The sequence below is a fragment of the Helianthus annuus genome, chromosome 12 (assembly GCF_002127325.2).
Source record: "Helianthus annuus cultivar XRQ/B chromosome 12, HanXRQr2.0-SUNRISE, whole genome shotgun sequence".
In the NCBI taxonomy this organism is placed as follows: Eukaryota; Viridiplantae; Streptophyta; class Magnoliopsida; order Asterales; family Asteraceae; genus Helianthus; species Helianthus annuus.
Window position 1 is genome coordinate 11,540,629 of NC_035444.2, and position 24,147 is coordinate 11,564,775.

General features: G+C 37.5%; 1 protein-coding gene across 3 annotated transcripts; it reads left to right on the top strand.

Moving 5' to 3' along the window:
• The first annotated feature begins 3,172 nt into the window (after window positions 1-3,172).
• LOC110894049 lies at window positions 3,173-24,147 on the top strand. Of its 3 annotated transcripts, none has more exons than XM_022141214.2 (8): window positions 3,173-3,318; window positions 4,213-4,298; window positions 4,398-4,656; window positions 5,064-5,125; window positions 7,299-7,380; window positions 8,079-8,466; window positions 9,042-9,424; window positions 23,493-24,147. In XM_022141214.2, exons 1-7 carry the CDS (start codon window positions 3,276-3,278, stop codon window positions 9,361-9,363), a joined length of 1,242 nt encoding a protein of 413 aa, XP_021996906.1. In that variant the 5' UTR covers window positions 3,173-3,275; the 3' UTR covers window positions 9,364-9,424; window positions 23,493-24,147. The 3 variants fall into 3 exon arrangements, with proteins under 3 accessions (XP_021996906.1, XP_021996904.1, XP_021996907.1); XM_022141212.2 differs by lacking the exon at window positions 23,493-24,147 and adding an exon at window positions 15,185-15,520; XM_022141215.2 differs by lacking the exons at window positions 9,042-9,424; window positions 23,493-24,147 and adding an exon at window positions 15,185-15,520.

The window sequence follows — 24,147 nt, forward strand, 5'->3', positions numbered from 1 at the left end:
TCACACCCACTTAACACTAAAAACTAACCTCCACTCGTTTCAGGGACTATCCGCGAACGAATGTGAAAAGGTTGGGGACTATAGCTGTAAATTTAGAAGTGTAGGGACTATAGGTGAAAACGGAGCAAACCAAAGTGACTATCCAGACATTTTTCTCTTTTCTATTTATCTCTCATATTAAATAACAATAATAGTTTTAAACAAAACTGTTAGATAATAATAAATATTTAGATAAGGATAAATGTCTGCTCTTATTATGATCATATTAAACACTAATAATAATAATCAAGGTATAAAACGCCATTTTTAAGGAAAAAAAAACGAGATGAAGACTCACAAATTGTCTTGATGTTTCCACTGGCTTTGATTCTTATTTTTGGATGATGCTTGAACAATTATTTTAGATCCAATTTGTTTATAAATAAGTTTCTCTCTTTAAAACCCTTTAGAAATTTAAGCTTTACAGAGTGAGAAAAAATGACATTCTTCGTATAAGTTTCATGTTGAATACTATTTATGTCGTTTACCTACTAACGTTTTTATTAAACATTACAAAAAAGTTTGATTCAAGTCAATTCAAGTCTTCCTATAATTCATATTTATAATAATTTTAAACAAAAAATAAGATAAAGAACAAATATTTGTTTTTCTATAAATAATCTCTCATATTAAATAACAATAATAGTTTTAAACAAAATGTTAGATGATAATAAATATCTAGATAAGAATAAACGTATGTTTTTATTATGATTGTCATCATCATAAGATAATCAAGGTATAAAACGTCATTTTTAAGGAAAAGAACGAGATGAAGACTTACAAAGTGTTTTGATGTTTTCACTAGCTTTGATTCTTATTTAGATGAGGCTTGAACAATGAATTTAGATCCAATTCGTTTATAAATAAGTTTCTCTTTAGACAACTTAGACGTATACTCAATTTAGAAAATCTCTATGATCTTACCTTTGACAATTTAAGCATCTAGTAATTATTCCGTTCATAGCAACAACTGATTAGTTCTTGTCAGTTGTACAGGCTAGAAATAAACTCTCTTGTATACGTCGGTGAAATGCCTAAATTGTTCTCATGTGCACAACTGTACCCGATGCTAATTAAAGAAACAATTCTAACAATATCCACTAGAAATAACAAAAGACGTAAAGAAACACTGAAGACACAAACATTCAACGTAACAACTGAAGTGACACGACAATTCTCGATACTTTTTGAAAACCAAATAAATAGAAAAATGCCATTATCTATATAAAGCATAAAATAAAAAGAATAATAAAATAAAACCACATCTGTTCTAATTAGAGATGATCTCGATACCAAACGATATCGAAAATACAAAAAATAAATACCGGTACAAACCAGTATTTAAAGGTAAAAACTGATATAAAAAATGTTGAATATCGGTACCAAACCGATACCAAAAAAATTCAGCACCGGTACCGGTCCCGAACAACACCCGATACTTCTAAATTCTAATCATCTCATGTCAATGTGGATGTTTCAATTTTAGAACCATATATAAGCCACACTAACCCTAAATCTTTACTATATAATAAAAGAAACCACTTTAGGGACACTTGTCATTATATTAGACCATCTCTTATAGATAATTATTATTTTAGTTTAATCTCTTCTAATTAATTATAGATAACCCTCCTACTAAATATTATTTAGTTTAATATCTTATATTATAGATAACTCATCTCTTAAATATTATTAGTTTAATATCTTATGGATAATTATTATTTAGTTTAAGAGTTAATTACATAGTTAGTCCCTGTGGTTTGCATAAAGTAACATACTTAGGTACTAATAGTTTAAAATCACATTTTAGAGTATTAACTTTTCATTTTGTAATGTTTGGAGGTATTAACGTTATTTGTAGGTTTAGAATCACATTTTATTAGTACCTAAGTATGTAATTTTGTGCAAACCACATGGACTAACTATGTTAATACCCTAAAAGTTAATACCCCCAAACGTTACAAACTTAAAAGTTAATACCCTAGAACGTGATTTTAAACAATTAGTACCTAAGTATGTTATTTTGTGCAAACCACAGGGATTAACTATGTAATATTATTTATTTGAATTAATTATATTTGAACGTTTTGTTTAGTTTGGTATTAAATCGACTTTACGAAACTTAAAATAAAACTAACTAATATTATTTATCATTTATACATTTACGTAGTTTTAAATAAGGGTTATTGGATTTTATCACCCTTAACTATTGGCCATTGGCCGCTGCCACCCCCAACTATCACTTTGACGTCCGCCACCCCCAACTTAACACTTCGTGTGTTCTATCACTAGATCACTAACCTTTGACCCTGTTACTATACTTTTGGGGGTGTCCTAAGATCCCTAAAACATTCCCAAGATCCCTATGACACTCAAAAAGTGTAGTAACATGATCAAAAGTTAGTGACCAGTTAACGACGTGGTGACCGAACACACTAAGTGTTTAGTTGGGGGTGCCGGACGTCAAAATGATAGTTGAGGGTGACAGCGGCCAATAGCTAATAGTTGTGGGGTGATAAAATCTAATAACCCTTTAAATAAAGGGTTAAATTTATTGAGAATTCGTTAACAAATTTTGCAACAACATGATAATCTGTTTTTATCATTAAAACCAAACTTTGTATTAATATATTAAATATTTTTTTATTTTCACTATAGAAAATTACATTTACTCGACCCATGTAATACATGAGGTTTTTTAAGATATAACTTTTTATTATTTGATATACAAAATTAGATTTATTCAATTCGTAAAATAAAAGGGGGTTTTTAACGATGTATATTTTTTTATTATTTAGGATAGAAAATTACATATATTCAAACCGTGTAATGCGCATATTTTTAAAGATGTAATTTTTTTATTATTTGGTATATAAAATTACATTTATGTAACCCGTGTAATACACATAGTTTTAAAGATATAACTTTTTTTATTTGGTATATAAAATTACCTTTATTCAACCCATACAATATGGTTCTTATAGATATAACTTTTTATTATTTAATATATAAAATTATATTTATTCAACTCGTGCAATAAATGAGGTTTTTAAAAATATATTGTTTTATTATTTAGTATATAAAATTTATTTATTCAACCCGTGTAATACACGGGTTATAACCTAGTTTATTATAATCAAAGAAAAAAGGGTTCAATTCAATCAAATTCAGAAAATCAAGAACAAAAAACCGACATTTGAGGCATAAACAAGAAGTTTATCAATCGAACAACAACAATGGCGGATCCTTATTGGCGATACACCGCTTCCGCTGACAGAGGTATCCGCACACCTTCTTCCTCTCGAATAAACCCTAATTCCTCAAATTATTCATTAAGTTATCATATTCGCTGTTTCGATTTTGATAATCGGCTTTGTGATTAACCTAATTCCACTTCTATTCAATCTATCGTATCGTGTAACCGTAATTACATACAATTAAGAGTTTCCAGCAGGATGAATTGCATGTTATTAAGAGTTTTTTGAGTCAATCTAGGGTTCATATATGTTTCAGTAGTATGAATTACATATGATTAAGAGTTGGTTATTGATGTTTAGGGAAAAGAATCAAATAGTTTGAAGTTTAAACAATCTAGGGTTTATATATGTTTCAGTAGTATGAATTACATATAGTTAATAGTTTTTGAGTCAATTTTGGAGAACAGTTATTGATGCTTAGTGAATAGAAGAAGTTTAAACGATTTACGGTTGATAAATGTTTCAGTAGTATGAATTACATATAGTTGAGAGTTTTTGAGTCAATTCAGGGGAACAGTTATTGATGCTTAGTGGAAAGAATTAATTAATTATGAAGTTTAAACAATCTAGGGTTCATATATGTTTCAGTAGTATGAATTACGTATAGTTAAGAGTTTTCGAGTCAGTTTTGAGGAACACTTATTGAAAGGGTTCAAATAGTTTTGAAGTTTGAACAATCTAGGGTTTATATATGTTTCAGTAGTATGATTTTTTACATATAATTAAGAGTTTTCGAGTCAATTTTGCAGAATAGGTATTGATGTTTAGGGAAAAGAATCAAATACTTTTGAAGTTTAAGGTTAAACAATCTCGGGTTTATATGTGTTACATTAGTATGGAATTTTGAAGTTTTAAAATTGTGTCTGTGAAAAACCCTAATTTGTTTCACTAATCAGATCCAGTTTATCTGTTACAGGTGCCTATTCTGGCTACTTACAATCTGATGCATCGACATTATCGTCCCAACCTTGGCGGCCGTCATCTGATTATTTACAGAAGGATGTAAGAATTGCACATGTTGTTATGTTTATGTCATGTTATATGAAATTTTCATTGATGTGTTAGGCAATAATGGGTCCGTTTTCTGTTTATTCTTTAAAGATCCTGGGAGAGAGAACTGGATTGGGCATTGGCGCGCGCCCTGAACCTAGCTCTAACGGTTACCCGTCTACTTGGGAAGATCCGTATTCGATTGGAAGAAGAGATGTTTTACATGGAACTGTGCCCGGGATTCCCGACATATTAAATGACAGGCCTGATTCCTTGAGGAAGGCTGATAGTATCCCAGTTAGAGGTCCGGAATCCAATGTTTTGTTTGTGGATGGGCTCCCGTCTGACTGTTCCCGGAGAGAAGTATCTCGTATCCTTTCATATAGAGGTGTTAGTTGACTCAGTTTCAATCAATGTGTTGTTTAGGAAAGGTGTTACAGTTAATCAAATGAGAGTCTACATTTATTAACCAGAATCAATAATGCCAAAAAGATTTAGTGATAAAAAAGGCAAAAAAAGTAGTTAATGTTGACATGCGTTGCCATTTACGTGGGAAAACCCCAAATGGAAACTGTTGCAGTATTTACGGGATTGGGGGGAGGGTGAACGTGCACCGGAGAATATATGCGTACGCGTTGTCTAGCGAGAGAAAATGAAGTTGCAATTAGTTTAAACTTTAAAGCTTTCAGCTAGTATTGGTTGACTGATGCTTACAAGTATATTTTGTCTAATAATACTATATATATATGGATATTGTTCCTTAACACACGGCAAAAGATCTGTTCCGTCCTTTCTCTGGCTTTCAAGAAATTAGACTTGTACACAAGGAGCCAAGACATGTAAGTTTATTATTACTTTTCTTTTATTCTCTTTGTTTGTAATAACGTTTGTTTATAATATTAGTTTAGGTTTTTGTTCTTTAGAATGCATAAAGATAACCTTAAAAGTATTATTTTCAAAAAGCACGGTATGCTGCTTGTGTTAAAAAGGTTAGGTAGGAGCATAGTTGTTAAAAGCTATTGCCTCTTGCGCCTAGGCCCATTTTTCAGGCGAGGCGAGGCGAGGCAATTGCCCTTTAAGTCGAGGAAATTGCGCTTTAATTCTCCAGGTGATGGTTCAGGGGCACATTTCAGCGAGATTCCTAGATTCCGGAGAGGTTCCGGCCAAATTCTCTAAATCCCGACAAGATTCTAGCCAGATTTCTACTTTTATTCAAGGAAAACTACTTTTCTACACTAATACACTAATATTTTGGTGGCAAATTGGATTTAAATAATCCCAACGCACTGTTATTGGCCAATAATAATCCCAACTCATTTAATCACCAATAATAATCCGAACTATTCATTTTGTTTGTAAAATACTCTCAGTTAAAAAAACACTAACTAGGTTAAAAATTTGCTGATGTGGCTTGCCACGTCACATGCCACATCAGTTGCCACGTCATCAAAAATGCCACATTAACTGCCACATCAGCTGCCACGTCATAAAAAATGCCACGTAGACTGCCACATCAACTGCCACGTCATAAAAAATGCCACATCATATGACACATCAGCTAAAAGTGCCACATCAGATGCCACATCAGCAAATTTTTAACCTAGTTAGTGTTTTTTTAACTGGGAGTATTTTACAAACAAAAGTGAATAGTTCGGATTATTATTGGTGATTAAATGAGTTGGGATTATTATTGGCCAATAACAGTGAGTTGGGATTATTTAAATCCAATTTGCCTATTTTGGTACTAATTAGATGATATAAAGTGTTACATAATAGACTTTGTTTAATTTATTTGAAGAATAGTATTCTTTTTCTAATACATAATATATTTTTAAATTTTGATCATTATGTGCTTTATTTTTCTCAGGCCCTCGCTTTTTTTCCCTTTGCGCCTAGGCCCAGGCGAGCCCTATGCGCCTAGCGCCTTTAATAACCATGGGTAGGAGTCTGTTGGCCAATTGGCTTGTTAACATGAAAATTTCCTGTTAAGAACAAAAACGAAAGCAGATAAATGTTACCAGATAAAATAATTTGAATAAATGCATATTGCCTGTTAAGAACAAAAACGAAAGCGAAAAGAAATATAGAAAAAAAAACGTGTTAAGAGGCGTATAAGTTTGTGCATGGGCTTTTAGGTGATTACGTGTAAAGCAACTTTGAAGTTTGGAGGCTTTTGGTCTTTTAATGATGTTTCTTGGATATTCGAAGTGTTCTCATTACATGGTCACTAAGAAGTACTTGTACACAGTCCAATAATATTGTTTAACAATTAAATGACTAAAAACAAATATCTATATATAAGGTGCATTCTTGTCATCATGATGGATCTGCATAACATATAGTCATATACAAACATAAACGGTTCCTTAGATTTAGATATGATATCTATATATAAGTTGCAGTTTAATGTCTTGTTACCACACGTTTCGGATTACCTTGCACACGACTGGACAATAAATCGATAAATGTTATTGGAATAATTAAGGGTTATTTTTGTTAGCCCATATTCTGGCCCACACGATTATAGTGTACCATGCGTGTACGATTTCAGCAGTGTATGTTATTTGAAAACTTGAATATTACTCATGTAAGAAATATTGGTTAAAATTCGTACAACCAAATGAGAAATTTATTTCTGATTGGCTGTTGGCACACACGGGTTTTCATTCTTACTCTGTTTAAGAGCATTTATTTGGTTTTCCTGTGCTGATCTGTAATTTTGTAACCTAGTTTCCTTCCATCTTTGTTCATGCTTTTTTTAGCTGTATAACAGTATAAGTGATTTTTGAAAAATACAGTTGTTTTTGCTGTCAGTTTCACAAATTATTCCGTAATATTATGATTTACGATTTTGCGATAATTTTTAGAGTTCGCCATAAGTTCCAGTGTTTCTTTTTCGACAGTTTTGCAAACCCAGAAACTAGGAATTATGTGAAAACGCAATCTGCTTTTTAATCTTTAATCATGATCTGCTACTATTGGATATTTACATCATACGATCATTGATTGCAGAATACAGATAAACCCATGGTTTTGTGCTTTGTTGAGTTCTCAGATTCCAATCGTGCTTTAACGGCTTTGGAAGCTCTTCAAGGTTTGGCCAATCTACTAAATTTAAAATTTGAATTTTGTTCTCTAAGGGGCTGTTTGGCAACCTATGAACCAGTAAGTGCCAGTGATGAACCAGTAAAAGGTTTTGAATGGTTAAGAGATTCTCAACTACTAAAGTGCTGTTTGGCCAAAGCTTTGAATAACTGTGCAAAATGACTATTTTACCCCTTTGAACTATTTTGTGCTGAATGAAATGTATCTGGTGGTTGGCGGGTGGTGATGGTGGTTGTTGGCGGGTGGGTGGGGGGTGGTAGTTGGCGGGTGGTGATGGTGGTTGTTGGCGGTGTTGTTGGCGGGTGGGTGGGGTGTGGTAGTTGGCGGTGACGGGTGGTGGTAGTGGTTGACGATGGTGGTGGGTGTTTAACGGTGGTGGCGGGTGGTTGGCGGTGATGGTTGGCGGCAGTGGTGGTGGTCGTGGTCGTAGTGAGTGGTGGTGGTGGTGGTGGCGGCGGGTGGTTTTAGGGTTAAGTTTATTATGGCAACGGTAAATCTGTCTCTTAACCATTCAACATCATCTTATCACTTAATCATTACCTCTAACTGATTTAGAGGTGGCCTCTTAATGGAATTATTAAGAGGCTACCAAACAGCCCCTAAGTTCTAATTGTATTGAAGATGTTTTGTTTTGATTGTTCTCTAATTTTGAGAAGTTAACAATGGAGTGTATGGAATGCTAAACAGGTTACAAGTTTGACAACAAGAAACCCAATTCACCAGACTTGCGAATACACTTTGCTCATTTTCCATTTCAACTGCCGTCTGATAAAGCTGCTATTTCATCTCAACCGTCACCTGATAATGCTCGTTTTCCGTCTCAACCAGCGCCGAGTGGTTCCGGTTTTCTATCTCAACCACCGCGTGATAGTCCTGTTTATCCTTCCAAACTACCTCATGGCAGTGCTCATTTTCCATCTCAACAACCACCTAAACTACCGCCTGATGGTTCTCATTATTCATCTCAACTACCTCCTAATAGTGCTTATATTCCATCTCAACTACCGCCTAGTAGTGCTCATTCTCCGTTACAACTACCGCCACATAGGGAGGAGCAAGATCTTGCTATTCTAAGGTAACTACAACATTAAATGCATTAGTCAACCGTTTGAAATGTCTTGTGTTAGCGTCTTATTGTTTTGAGAAAGTTTGGAGTTAAAAGAATATTTCTGTGGTTTATTAATGCAATACTGATTTTTGAACAATGAAGATATAGGTAATTGTTATCTATAACTTGAGAGTTCTAGATATAGAGAGGGACTAAATTCATTCGTGTCAGCTTAATTTTGTTTTCTTTTATTGTTTTTGAAATATAGGGTTATTATTGTAAAAGGTTATTATTTTAATTTATTTTTTCTACCTTTTTTTATTAGAAGTTTATTATTGTAAAAGTAAAAAAACCAAAAAAATATATGTAGATTGGCGATATGCATACATGTAACATGAAAATGTACACATATGTAGATGTATATATGCAGTTTACGATGTACGTTTATGTAACCTGTCGATTTACACATATTTTTTCATATTTTTTCAATTAGTAGCATAGAATAAAAGTATTTTTTTTTTTAAATTTGATTGGTTGATAGTGATTCTCTCGGTTCACAAATCTCCATGTGGTTCTCATTTGATATGTTTGTATTATAAAAGGGAGAAAGAGCTAGCCGTTCAAGATGAGGAACCAGCGACGAAGAAGTTCAAAAGTGCATCCCAGAAAAAGAAGGAACGTGAAGAGGCTAATAAGAATAAACAGAAAAAGTGGTGTATCAAGTGCAAACAAAATCACTATGGTGAGTGCTATAATTTCAAAGGCTGCTATATATGTGGGCAGACGGGTCACATAGGCAAGGAGTGCACAAGCAAACCCCGACTCTGCTATGGTTGTGGGGAGCCAGGGCACAAACACTCGGTTTGTCCCAATGGCCCGAGGCCCGAGAAAAAAGGCAAGAAGGAGGCCCCCTTAAAGACATAAGTTTCGTGCTTTTGAGATGATTGCCAACGAAGGAGGGCTAGAGGCATAGATTAGCTGACAGGTACGTTCTATCTAAGTCAAATCTCTACATACTAGTGTATCGTTCTATTTGGGTGTGAATTGTTCATTCGTGAGAGATCAAGTTTTGTAGACAATTTAATTTACGAGCAAATGAACTACTAGATGAAGTCTTAGTAGTAAAGACAACCTAATAGTGTCTCTGAGTTAGTAAAATTGGGATTTGGTGGTTGCACAATTAGAAAAGTGAATGCTGAGATTATGGCGATAGGCGGGTTTGATGTGACCCATTTGGATCAATTGATTAAGTTGACTCTAGAAGTGTGTTGATTAACAAGGTACGTTGAAAGGGCATGTTGACGAATAAACTAATAACATTCATGGATTTTAATGAAGTGGGTGTGTCAACCTTATCGACAATTTAGTAACAATGCTCATGGATAAAATTCTTATCAACTTGAAGAGTAAGAACATGAACAATACTTGCAGCAAGGGATAACTTTTAAGTGAGTTGTTCGTTAAATTCTTGAAGTGTGACTTTTGGCGGTTTGAAGTCTAGTTTTTGAGACACATTTGCCACACTGGTGAGCATAGATGATGTACACGTGAACCTGTTCGCTTACAAGTAGGCTCGTTTAAATTTAAGGCGTGTTGAATTAGAACCCGTAAGAACCCCATTTAAGAATCGAAGCTTCTTGGGGTTAGTTGGATATTATAGGATATTTATTTAGTATTTTTGAAAATAGCTTATTGATGGCTTTGATGAGGAGTGAAGTTCTTGTGGACTTGAACACTAGACAAAACAAGGTGATTTAAACTTTGAAACAAAAGTTGAGAGTATTCGGTGTTATTCCAAAGGAACCAAGACCTTAATAGTTTATAGTGATGCATTGAAATTGGGTTTTTGGATGTGTGTTGATGCATCATGTTAAGGTGATTGCCTATGTTTGAGCTTGAGAAGCAATACTTGATCGGTGATCCTAAGAGTGCGTTTGGTTTGTGAAATTCAAGGTAATTGGAAATTAAATACCATTTCTTAGTGTGTTTGGTTTGTAGAATTTGTTGGAATTGGAATCTCAATTTCATTCTTAAATGTGTTTGGTTGTGAAAGGAATCGGAGTCGAAGTCAATTCCTTCAAATTTCTTCATGTAAAGGAGTTTAAAATCATTCCAAAGTGTGAAGGAATCTTTGACCACTCATCGTTGTCGATCCGCCACTGGCCACTTTGCATCCATGCACCGGCAACGACATCGCCCTTGTGGCGTCAGAGGTTACCAAGGTAGCTGGGATAGATGATCAGGGCGGCGGTTGTTGTAATAATGAGCGTTTTGGTGCTTAAGGCGACGGGTGCGGGAGTGGGAGTGGGAGTGGGAGTGGGGGTGTGAGGCTGTGTCATCGGCGGTGGTGTGTGTTAAGGGTATCGGATCAGAGTAGGCTCGAGCGGAAGCGGAATAAACACACACACACACTAGCGGAAAATAAAGAACACGAGAATTTACGTTGTTCGGTCAAGGTGACCTACTTCCACAGGTTGCAACTAGGGTTTCACTTTTATTAGATGCTCACAATTGTTTACAGAATGACATCGACTATAATTACATCATAGGTATTTATAGAACAAGATTAGGGTTTCCTACTTGGTCAACAAGTTAACTAAGTGGGCCTCACAACTAGGGCCGGCTAATCCTAATTAGGGCGGTCTACCCTAAAGCATACGAACCCAACAATCTCTCACTCGGAGGCTTTGCATAGTCCACAAAGGGCATTCAAGAAACCCATCACCAGTAACTTCAGTAATCTTTACGTTCAAGTCCTCCCAGCCTCCAGTTCCAAGAAAAAGCTAAGACTTTAGTCACATCCAAGCCACATAGTTGCAACCATACCTTTCATCAAGTACCTGAGAGACCAGTTGAAGCTCCCATAAGCTTTAACCCAATATCACCAAATCCACGAGCTAGCACGATCCACGAGCTCCAGAGATACACCGAGAATTAATACCACTATCCACATTTTGTAAACTATTTCCAGGAGAGTTTTTTTCTTCAGTCGGAACTTTCGTCTTCAAAACCCAACGGTTCTTTGTGATTGTACTCGGAACACGACCCGTGCTCCCACTATCACCAAATCCCCTGACTGGCTTAAACTTAGACCCCCTAACCACATTCAACTGACATCCCCAAAGCACCAGGATTCAAATTTGCAAATTGAACCCTCTTCCGCTTACTAGATTCAGTGAACCAGACTTTATGCTTAACAGGGACGGCTACTCTCTTGGCAGGTATCTCAACTAGATACAACGATCAACTAGATACAACGATCCTCGTCTCCTCCCACTGGCAACAACAAGATTTCCATCAATCACCTTCCACTTCCCACCACCAAACTTCACATCTAGTCTTTATTTATCCAGTTGACTAACAAAAATAAGTTTCTTCGTTAAACCTGGACTTATCCTGACATTCTGCAAGTTCCAATGTAGTTCTTAGTGGAGTCTTCGGATTGACATCTCCCATACCTGTAACGTTAAGAACATGACCGTTAGCTAATTGTACCTTTCCAAAGTCTCCTTTTTTCAAATTCAGCATCGTCTCCCCGCTGTGCATGGCGTGAAACGAAAAACCAAAATCTATAGCCCAAGAATCTATAGACTCTTCACAGCAAACCAGTACGTCACCATCAGATTCATTTGACACAACACTGTTTACATGTTGTTTACCATCCTTTTTCTTAGGATCAGGACACTCGTTTTTAACATGTCCCTTTTCACCACAATTTCAACACCTCACATTTTTCCCAGCTTTAGACAAGCTTTTCCCACGACTCCCACTGCTTCGGTTATTACCTCTTCCCCTACTAACACTGAATGTACTAGAAGTAGATCCTCCACTAAAGTTTCTCCGATGAATGTCTTCACCTAAAATTCACTATCCCGGATCCGATCAAACTTCAAATTTCCAGTTCCAGCAGTTTCAGTGACTGTTGTCATAAACCCTAACGGACTATCAAGTAAGGAAGATAACAAAATCACAGCATGAGTGTCGTCATCGAACTACATGCCCACAGTTGCTAACCTGGACAAAATCGAATTGACTTTGTTAATGTGATCAACAACTAGACTGCCCTCGTTCATTCTCATATTAAACAGTTCCCTCATCAAGAACACTCTATTACCGACAGACGGCTTCTCATACATATTTGACAGAGCTGTTAACATACCACAAGCAATTGTTTCTTTCATGATATTAAAAGCAACGCTTCTCGTCAAAGCAAATGTAATTTTACCTCGTGCCTTTTTGTTCTTTGAGTTCCAAATTGCTTGAGCAGCTTTCTCCATTCTAGCAGGTTTTTCTAACAATACCACATCCAAATCGCATTCACCAAGCAACGCCTCTATTTGCATTCTCCATCATACAAAATCAGTACCGTTGAACTTCTCGATTCGAAACTTCCCGTCTTCAGCCATAGCAACCTTCAATAAACCAGAAAACCGAAGTACCTGAACCAGCGATTTCTCTTGCAAACCCGAGCGTAAAATCAGCGAATAACCAAGGTTTAAGAACCGAAACCCTAATCGCCAAACACCCTAAAGCCACCAGATCTACAACAGCAAACCCTACGGCGCAAACTCTAGACCTTATGAGAGCCGTAAACAGAGAATAGGTATGGGCCGTAAACAAATCAGCGGCAACGACAGCAACAACAGATCAAAATCTCTTGTCCAGCTCTCTCCCTCTCCTGCCATAACCGTGTGAAACCGTGTGTTGAACTAAACCTATGGCTCTGATACCACTTGTTAGGGGTATCGGATCAGAGTAGGCTCGAGAGGAAGCGGAACAAACACACACACACACACACACTAGCAGAAAATAAAGAAAACGAGAATTTACGTGGTTCGGTCAAGGTGACCTATGTCCACGGATTGCTACTAGGGTTTCACTTTTATTAGATGTTCACAACTGTTTACAGAATGACACAGACTACAATTACATCATAGGTATTTATAGAACAAGATTAGGGTTTCCTACTTAGTCAACAAGTTAACTAAGTGGGCCTAACAACTAGGGCCGGCTAACCCTAATTAGGGCCTGTTACCCAATTACCCTAAAGCCTACGAACCCAACAGTGTGACCGAGAGGTGGTGGCCACAGTGATATATTTTAATGCCTTTATTATTGCAAATTCATTACAAATTCCAATTTTTTTGATAACTTCCAATTCCTTTTAGCAAATTTCAATTTCAAATCTAGTTCTTGAGTTGGGTTTCCTTTGAAGCAACCTCTTTATCCGCCAAGATAGAGGTATGGTGTGTCTACGTCCCACCCTCTCTGGACCCTATCAATAGATTTGCTATTGGTGTGATTTTACTGGGCATGTGGGCTTGGGTGAGAAAAAACTATTGCCATGTAGGCAATCGCACTTTTTTCTCACTTAGAAATGCACAAAAGGGGTGTAATGAGAGTGGTTGGTTGGTGATTAGGTAATCATTATATAATTATCATTATTTTATTATTTATTTATGTTAATTTATATATTAACAAATGTAATTAAATATTATTAAATACACTTGAATCTAAAAAAGTTAAAATTTATTAAATTTTTAATAAAAATACAACGAAAATAGAAAAAAAAAAAACCTATATTTAACAAAAATTTATCACAAATGCAACAAAATTAAATATAAGTATAAGTTATATTAATTTTAAAATATAAGTTATATTAATTTTAAAAATAATTAGTGTAAACACTATAAAACAAATAAACAATCTAGATGGCTCACTGACTTGTTTATATTATTTTATGTTAGCGTTTTGTTAGTTGTGGTTCGGGTTCACGTTGTGGTGGGTGCGTTTAGGGTAAATGGAAATAACGGGGGTTGTGTTTCGGGTACCCATTGTGGTTGTGAATCGGGTACATCTCAACCACCGGCCCCGTATTGTATATTGTTTGTATGAGTTGAACTTGAAGTCTTGAACGCGGGTCAGTAATCACATCTTTGATCCATATTAAAAAAATAACTTGTTAAGAATACGAACATCGTGGGAGAAGAGCAGCATTTTGGAGTGATGGGTTTTGAATTATATGGGGTATTTATAAGTGTTAAAAATTAATTATTACTTTTTTATTTGGTTTTTTTAATCTTTTTTTTTTAGTTTTCAATTACACCATCCACCTACCTTCTCTTTTCTATTGGTTGTTATGGCCAAATTGCTAAGTGTTATGTGCCTTATGTCCAAGGCTTGATGCAAAACTACTATCGAGCCAGGGGTCTCATTGGAAGCAGCCTCTCTATTCCTACGGGGTAGAGGTAAGGCTGTCTACATCTTTACCCTCGTCAGACCCTACCTTAGCTGTGCTATTGGTGGGATTTACTGAGTATGATGATGATGATGTTATGGCCAAATTTAAGGCATTTGGTCAAATATGCAGATAACTTAAATTACCCTGCAACAACCTTCTCCCCCCAAACGCCACGACTCGCCCTCCGGCAAACCCGCCAAGGGCTGCACTGATGTGTTAGGGTCTTCCACCTCCGCGCTCTCTGACGTGTCTGTGTTCTGCGCCGTTTGGCGCTGCGGTAACACATGCTCTTGGAGAAGAAACATACACACATTTTCTATCTTTGAATCTTAATGGAAATTGAAAATGTTTTGGGCCTTCATTACAACATGAGTAACCCAGTTAACTGGTTAGACTTTTGTGGGTCTGCTGGTTCTTTTTGGTGGGTCTGCTGGTTCTTTTGTGCATCTCAACAGCTTTCAATGTTAAATTCTTGTTTTTGTGTTTGTTGATTTAAAAAAACAGGAGGATGGAGTTGATGAAACTAAGGAAGCACCTGGTAAAAAACAAAAACAATGGCTGTGTGAGGATTTGGAGTCTCATGTCAACATCGTTAGGAGAATCTTTCTAACTTCTCTATCTTTATTATCATCATGAGGTTCTTTTATCACATTCTTCATTTCTGCACATCTGGTTTTTTTTTTTTGCCAAAGGTTTTTACCATGTATTTTAGGACCTATACCTCCTAACTTAGATATATGTTTTGAGTTTCTTTTTAAAACTGGTATATGCGTACAACTCCTGGTGTATGTATACATCACCTTCCTTCTTTAAAAGTAAGGAGGATTTGTCATTTGTCAATTTCATGTCTAGCTTTGTATGTTTTATCTTTATCCCTAAGGTTGAACTAGGGATAAGCATTTGCTACAGGGCACCGATGGGCACGGATACTGAATTTTCCGTACTGGATCATTTCCGGTTAGGGATGAGCATTTGTTGTCGGGCATCGGTACCAAATTTCTCGTAATGATTCATTTTCAGTACCGATTTGGTACCCACAATTTTGCGTTTTCGGTATCGGTACGACGGTACCTTCGGTTCGGTATGGTACAAATTTTATTATCGATTTTTACCTTCAAATACCAGTACTGTACCATACCGAGCATTTTCGGTATCAGTACTCAATTTTGGCAATTTTTGGTATTGGTACTTTCGAAACTGGTATCGGTACCGAGCTCATCTTTATGTTGGAACAACATTATAAGGGGGGACGGGGCACTTGCGAGACAGGTTCATGGTTCAATAGAACACTGCCGCAACCCCATTGACCATGACGTGGTGGCTTTTTCACGGTTTCACAAACTTGGGCGAGATGGAGCTTGAGATGACCGTTGCCGATGGTCATTTGACCGTTTAAAAATAATAATATAAATCCCTTTTACACATTAAATTTTTTCATGCATCTCTTCGCGTACTCTACTCTACTACAACTATAATTCTTTACAAAGGAAAAAAAAAGAAAATGAAGAGTTCAAGCACTTTGTTTTCATCCGACTTACCACCTACATTCGATTCTAGTAGAACTTGAAGATGTGTGGCGATCAAAGAAAAAAAGTGTGCAACGTGATCGAGAAGGGGCTTATAAAAATATAATGAGAGTGAAAAGTAAAGTGAAAGGTACAAGCATCATTGGTATGATGCTGAGAAGTTAAGAGCGAGATATTATGTATCTTAAGAGTTATTTTTAAAAGAGTTGATTATGTTTTTCATCTATGTGGTTTGTCATAAATCACTACTTCAGTCCATTAGTTTAAAAATTGCCAAAACCAGTCCTTGTGGTTTTACTTTCGTAACTATTACAGTCCACCCTCACCAACGTCATCCAGTTATAGTTATTCTGTTAGCTTATTTGAAATGACCATAATGCCATTGTTATTAAAATTAAAATAAGTAAAGAGTTAGTTACGTTTTTCATCCATGTGGTTTGTTAAAAATAACCATTAGAGTCCATTAGTTCTAAAAATTGCTAAAACAATATCAATACTTTCACAACTTCCACCTTCAACTCACCAACAATGGCGGTCAACAACTTCATCTAAATACTTTCCTTTGCTCTACCCTTCACTTTCTTCGTTTCCTCAAATCCAGCTTGAAGATCACCTGCTCCGGCTCCACACCCTTTCCACTTCATCCATCTTCAACATCTCCTACCACCATTAACACATACCTAAATGATGACCACCTCCACCCTCATTATGCACACCATAGTTATCAAACTACCACCCACCCCATGGCTATTCTCTTCAAACAAATCATCGGCCAACTTCTTTTCTACCAACTTCTTTTCTATCGATGAATTCTACCAATTCCAACCCCTACACAGGGTGCCATTCATACTTCACCTCCACCCCTCAAGGTTTTCAAGTAGGCCTCAAGTTTTCCTATTAACGTCGATTGTGACAGGGAAAATTAGGTGGCCGGATCTGAAGAAACTATGAGAGTGAAAAGTAAAGTGAAGGGTACAAGCACTGTTTTGGCAATTTTTATAAACTGATAGACTATAATGGTTATTTTTAACAAAACACAGGGATGAAAAACATAACTGACTCTTTATTTTAATTTTAATAACATGGGCATGATGGTCATTTCAAATAAACTAACAGAATAACTGGATGACATTAGTGTGGGTGGATTGTAATAATCACGAAAGTGAAACCACATGGACTGTTTTGACAATTTTTAAACTAATGGACTGAAATGATGATTTTTGACAAACCATAGAGGGAAGCGTAATTAAACTCTTTTAAAAGTTGTGGGAGACATGGTGCTAACATCTGGTGTTTCTCCATCAATCCTAATGATGACACGTGTCTTGTCTTGGAAGTTTGGAACCTTCCCTGTAATAGCTAAGTTAAGGGGTTAAAATTGTTAGGGTATGGATTAGCGTAGGTTCGAGCGGAAGCGAAGCGAAACACCCACCCACACACACCAACAGAAAATAAAGAACACGAGAATTTACGTGGTTCGGTCAAGGTGACCTACGTCCACAGGTTGCAACTAGGGTTTCACTTTTATTAGATGCTCACAACTGTTACAGAATGACACATACTACAATTACATCATTGGTATTTATAGAACAAGATTAAGGTTTCCTACTTAGTTAACAAGTTAACTAAGTGGGCCTAACTACTAGGGCCTGCTAACCCTAATTAGGTTTGGATGCCCTAAAGCCTAAGAGCTCAACAATCTCCTACTCAGAGGCTTTGCATAGTTCACAAAAAGCATCCAAGAAACCCATCACTAGTAACTTCAGTAATCTTTACGTTCAAGTCTTCCAAGCCTCCAGTTCCAAGAATTAGCTTAGACTCCAGTCACATCCAAGCCACCTAGTTGCAACCACGCCTCTCATCAAGTACTTGAGAGACCAGTTGAAGCTCCCACAAGCTCCAGTGTAGCTGTGATTGAAACCGTCACTGACCCATTCTTTGTCTCACCGGCTTACACGATCCACCAGCTCCAGAGATGCATCGAGAATTAATACCACTCTCCATACTTTGCAAACTATTTCCAGGATGGCATTGTTCTTGAGTCGAAACCTTCAACTTCAAAACCCAACGGTTCTTTGTGATTGTACTCGGAACACGGCCTGTGTTCCCACTATCACTAAATCTCCTAAATGGCTTAAACTTAGACCCCTGTCCACATTCAACTGACATCCCCATAACACCAGGTTTCAAGTTTGCAATTTGAATCCTCTCTGCTTACTAGATTCAGTGAACCAAACTTTATGTTATATAGGGACGGGTACTCCCTCAGTAGGTACCTTAACTAGATACAACGATCACCTTCTACTTCCTACCACCCAACTTAACATCTAGTCCCTGTTTATCCAGTTGATTAACAAAAATAAGGTTCTTCGTTAAACCTGGAATTACCCTGACATTCCACAAGTTCCATGTAGTGCCTAGTGGAGTCTTCATATTGACATCTTCCGTACTCGTAACATTAAGAACATGACCGTTAGCTAATCGTACCTTTCCAAAGTCTCCTTTTTCAAATTCATCATCGTCTCCCCGTTGTGCAAGGCATGAAACGAAGAACCAGAATCCAAAGCCTAAGGGTCTGTAGACTCTTCACAGCAAACCGGTACGTCACTGCCAGATTCAGCTGACACAACGTTGTTTACATGCGGTTTACCATCCTCTTTCTTATAATCAGGACACTTGTTTTTAACATGCCCTTTTTCACCACAATTCCAGCAGCTCACATTTTTCCCAGCTTTAGACAAGCTTTTCCCACGACTTCCACTGCTTCTGTTATTACCTCTTCCCCTACTAACACTGAACGCACCAGAAGTAGATCCTCCACCAGAGTTCCTCCGGCGAATGTCTTCACCCAAAACACTATCCCGGATCCGATCAAACTTCAAATTTTCCGGTTCCAGCAGTTTCAGTGACCGTTGTCACAAACCCTGACGAACTATCAGGTAAGGAATATAACAAAATCATAGCCCGAGTGTCATCATCGAACTTCATGCCCATAATTACTAACCTAAACAATTGGACTGCCCTCGTTCATTCTCAGATTACTGTGTTCGCTTATCAATAATACCCTATTACCGGCAGACGGCTTCTCATACACATTTGACAGAGTTGTTAACATACCACGAGCAGTTGTTTCTTTCATGATATTAAAAGCAACGCTCGTCAAAGCCAACGTTCCAAATTGCTTCAACAACTTTCTCCATTCCAATAGGTTTTTCTTCTAGTACCACATCCAAATCACATTCACCAAGCAACACCTCTATTTGCATTCTCCACCATGCAAAATTAGTACCGTTTTGCATTCTCCACCATGCAAAATTAATACTGTTGAACTTCTCGATTCGGAACTTCTCGTCTTCACCCATTGCAAACGATAAAACCAGAAAAAGACCACAAGGAACCAACCCGAAACCCGAGCAACCTTTAATTAACCAGAAACCCGAAGTCCCGAACCAACGACTTCTCCTGCAAACCTGAGCGTAAAATCACCGAATAACCAGGGTTCAGGAAGCGATATTCTAATCTCCAAACACCCTAAAAACCACCAGATCTGCAACAGCAAACCCTACGACGCAAACCTTAGACCTTACGTGCCCTAACCCAGAGAATAGGTACGAGCTGTAAACACGTCAGTGGAAACAACATCAACAATAGATCTAGATCTTTCGTCTAACTCTTTCCCTCTCTTGCGATAACCGTGTGAACCGTGTGTTTAACTGAACCTTTGGCTCTAATACCACTTGTTAGGGTATCATATAATAGTAGGTTTGAGCGAAAGCGAAACAAACACACACACGCATAAAATAAAGAACACGGGAATTTACGTGGTTCGGTCAAGGTGACCTACATTCACGGGTTGCAACTAGGGTTTCTTTTTTATCAGATGTTCACAACTGTTTATAAAATGACACATACTACATTTACATCATGAGTATTTATAGAATAAGATTAGGGTTTCCTACTTAGTCAACAAGTTAACTAAGTGGGCCTAACAACTAGGGTCGGCTAACCCTAGTTAGGGCCGGCTACCCTAAAGCCTACCAACCCAACAAAAATCACCACTGGATCAAAGATGGATAGTTGAGGGTCCTGCAATGACAAAAAAAGGATGCAATAGGCATAGATTTTGAAAGAAAAAAAATCGTTGGCAGCTGTATTACACCACCTTGTGCCACCTAGTTTCGAATTTTGCCACTTCTGTTCTTATTTGGACGACACTAACCTTCATGTACTGGACACTTGTTCAAAGCTCGAGAATCCTCCATTGCTATAAATAACAACCCTTTGTCTCATCTCTTCATACAAAACTAAACAATCATATCTCACACTCCCAAATTGTTCTCGAACCATTTATTTGGCGCACGCTTCTAGCTATTCTAGTCAACCATTCTTAAATTAATACAAACCTTGATAATTCTCATGATGTAAGGAATAAACCCCTCATCTGCATCTAATTATCAAGTCTAAGGTGTTAGATTTAATAAGTCAAACCTAATTTATACAAGTCAAACTTAGATTTGCTTTAAAATGTATTTTAATCAATAGATGATCCAAGATTTGATATGATATTTTAATAGGGGAATTGGCCTATAACAATCCCAACTAGAGGTCTTTGGCCATTGACAATCCCACCTTTAAATATTTCCCCAACCAGTCACACCTTTCATCTATTTTTCCTACACTGGTCCCTCATTAAAAAAACTTAACGGAGTTGTGTTGTTTTCCAAATTACAAACAATTTTTTACGGCTTTTGATCAGAGCTATACGAATTCATTGATGTAAAACTTACCTCGAAACGGTGCTCTAAACGATGAAAATGACGCTTCAAGTCGAGTGTTAAGTTTTCCAATTAACAAAAATCAAGTCATTTGGAGCACCATTTCGAGTTAAGTTTCCCATCAATGGATTCGCATCGTTGTTCTGATAAAAACCCAACTGTTTGTAATTTGGAAAAAAGCGTAACTCTGTTAAGTTTTTATAACGGGGGGCCGGTGTAGGAAAAATAGGTGAACGGTGGGACTGGTGGGGGAGTATTCAAAGGTGAGACTGTCAATGACCAATGACCTATAGTTGGGATTATTAGAGGTCAATTCCTCTATTTTATAAACATAATTAGTTTGTAAACTATAACAAAAATATATTTTACCATGTTCGACTTGTTACGAACCTGTTTTGTATCTAAACCCACCTAAATAGATACGAATCGCTAATAATGGATTAAACCGCTAAAACAATCCGTACCGGGATTTGATCTTTCCGGTCAGAATATAAGGTTAACAAAACCGAGGTTTGCTTACTTGTATGGTTATAATCGACATTCTGTTTGGTTCACCGTTTATTCAACAAAAACCTTATCCACATTAACTGATCGAGTCTTAAGAGCTTATATTGATTAGTAAACGATCCTCATAGTTATTATTTCCATCTACTATATGACTATAGGCCCCCTCCCCCGCGTAGATATTATTATTTTAAACTGATCGTCAACAACGGTCACCTCAAGCTCCATCTTGTCCGGGTTCGTGAACCTATCACCTCAAGCTCCATCTCGCCCGAGTTTGTGAACCCGTGAAAACCACCACGCCATGGTCAATGGGGTTACGATAGTGTTCTAGTGAGAACCCGTCTCGCGAGTGCCCTGTTCCCCTTTATATGCAGTTCAACCTAGGGATGAGCTCGGTAACGGTATCAAAAATACCGATACTGAAAATCGCTAAAATTGGGTACCGGTATTTAAGGTAAAAATTGGTAAAATATTGGTCCTTCACCTCCACACTTACGCATCACTAACCTTTGTACCTCACTGTAACAACCTAGAGCCACCGTCCACCAACGTACAACCCACCACTCACGAGCTTCACCACCGTAACAACACCCACCGCAACTCCAACCTACAATTACCAACCACCATTATTATATCCGACGTACACCTCCGTCACCACCATTATTACATCCGACCTACACCTACACCTACATCATCACCATTAACCACCACCATCTACTCTTTTCCACACCACCACAAACCAAACCACGTGCAATTAACTTCCACATGCAACACCTTCATCTTATCAGCAAACACCACCTCTACCAACCTAACTCACCACACAACCACAAAACTGTAAGAACCATAAAAGACTGAATGATCATTATTAAATGAGTATGTTACAATATATAGGGATTACGAGTAACCCTGGAAACCTAGCTAAGCCCGTGGGCTCATAGTCTAATACTCCCCCGCAGTCGTAGCGGAGGAACTAGAAGCTTAGACTGAAAAAATATGAAAACAATAATAAACCCTAAAAAAACTGTCTTCGATTTCGATCAAAATTCCATAATCTTGCAATCTTCAATCCATAATCTTCGATCCACAGTTTTTGAATGATCTCGTAATCCTACAAGAGGCATCCAATACGGTAGTGCGGCGGCGGCGACGGTTAGCGGCGGATCGTAATCCTGCAGGCGGCGCGGCGAGAGACCGTAGTCTAATGATCGGCGGCGGCGCGGCAGGAGACCGTAGTCTAATGAGCGGCGGCGGCACTACGGCAAGGGGCGGCTTGTTGCAGACGCGAAAATAAGATGAACCGTAGCATCATATATGTGGTAAGAGACTGTAAGAACACTGGTGAATCTAGAACCGAAAACGAAGCTTTATTTGAACATGAAACTGGAAAAAAAAGAACCGAAAACGGAAAACGAACATCGGCTGGACAGGGCAGTGACGGCACACCGCCCTGTCTAGGGTTTTTCTCAAGTGGTGACGGCTAGGGTTTGGTTATTTGTGTGTGGCACGACAGAAACGGAATAGAGCCTAGGCTGGATCATTATTGAATGAGTAGGTTACAATATATAGGGATTATGAGTAACCCTAAAAACCTAACTAAACCCGTGAGCTCATAGTCTAATAAAAACATCCATCGGATCACCACCATCAACCTGACGAACTCATCTATTACCCAAAACCTTCGGACCAACCACCTCCACCAGTACACCAACTTATCAACACCGTAACCTCTGACCACCATTCACAATCACCACCCTCAGAAACGCTTAACACCACCCTAATGACAACCACCACCATGCACACTTGACCGTTTCCATTTACGACCCTTGTTGTTTGGGGGGGGGGGGGGAATGAGAAATGTGTGGGTTTTGTTGTTGTCATCGATAAGTAGAGAGAGGCGTGAAGTGATACGTGGTTGAAAACCCATTCTTTAATCGTTTTAATGTTTATGTTTTACATGAGTTTGAGTTTTGAATAGTCTACTTTAATTGAATTTGTGTTTTGCAGGTCTAACGGAGTTTAAGGAGCTATTTGGGAGCTTGACGGAACATCGGGACCAATCGGACACACAAAATGAAATGAAAAAAAGAAAACCACAGTTGGGAGCCGCGTCGGTGACGACCCTGTCGCTCAAAAGTGGTCGTAGATAGTAGCACAGTGCGTCGCTGGAAAACTGGTTCAAGCAGTCGCGTCGCCGACATGTTCCTTATTTCTTTGACGCTGATTTTGATTTCTGAGTTTGTTTGACCAAGATTTTGAAAGGAATATAGAAAGTTACGAGTTTTTAAAAGTATTATCGGTTCTTGGAGCCTTTTTACATCACAACCATCATCTCTAACATATCTCGAATCACCAATCATCACCACCTTCAATCATTCGATTCTAAACACGAATCATCATCAATCCAACATCATCCATCCAATCCACAATCATCATCTAATCCTAATCCTAACCCTAATCTTCATCATTCATCCAATAATCAAGATCGTGGCTCGTGTTCATCATCCGGTGTTCGTGCTTCATCAACCATGAACAGCCAGTCTCTTCGAGTTTCACCCCGATGTAGATTTTTGTAAGAATTTTCTAGGGTTTAAACATTGTGCTTATTTTGATTTGTGACTAATTGATTGTGATATTTCAAATCTTTGATAATTGTCTTGCA

Excerpts from the sequence above, each read along its gene's own strand:
- LOC110894049 (XM_022141214.2), top strand. The coding sequence starts at position 3,276 with ATGGCGGATCCTTATTGGCGATACACCGCTTCCGCTGACAGAG. Across the intron at positions 4,657-5,063 it reads TTCCCGGAGAGAAGTATCTC|ATCTGTTCCGTCCTTTCTCT; the intron begins GTATCCTTTCAT and ends ACACGGCAAAAG. Across the intron at positions 8,467-9,041 it reads CAAGATCTTGCTATTCTAAG|GGAGAAAGAGCTAGCCGTTC; the intron begins GTAACTACAACA and ends GTATTATAAAAG.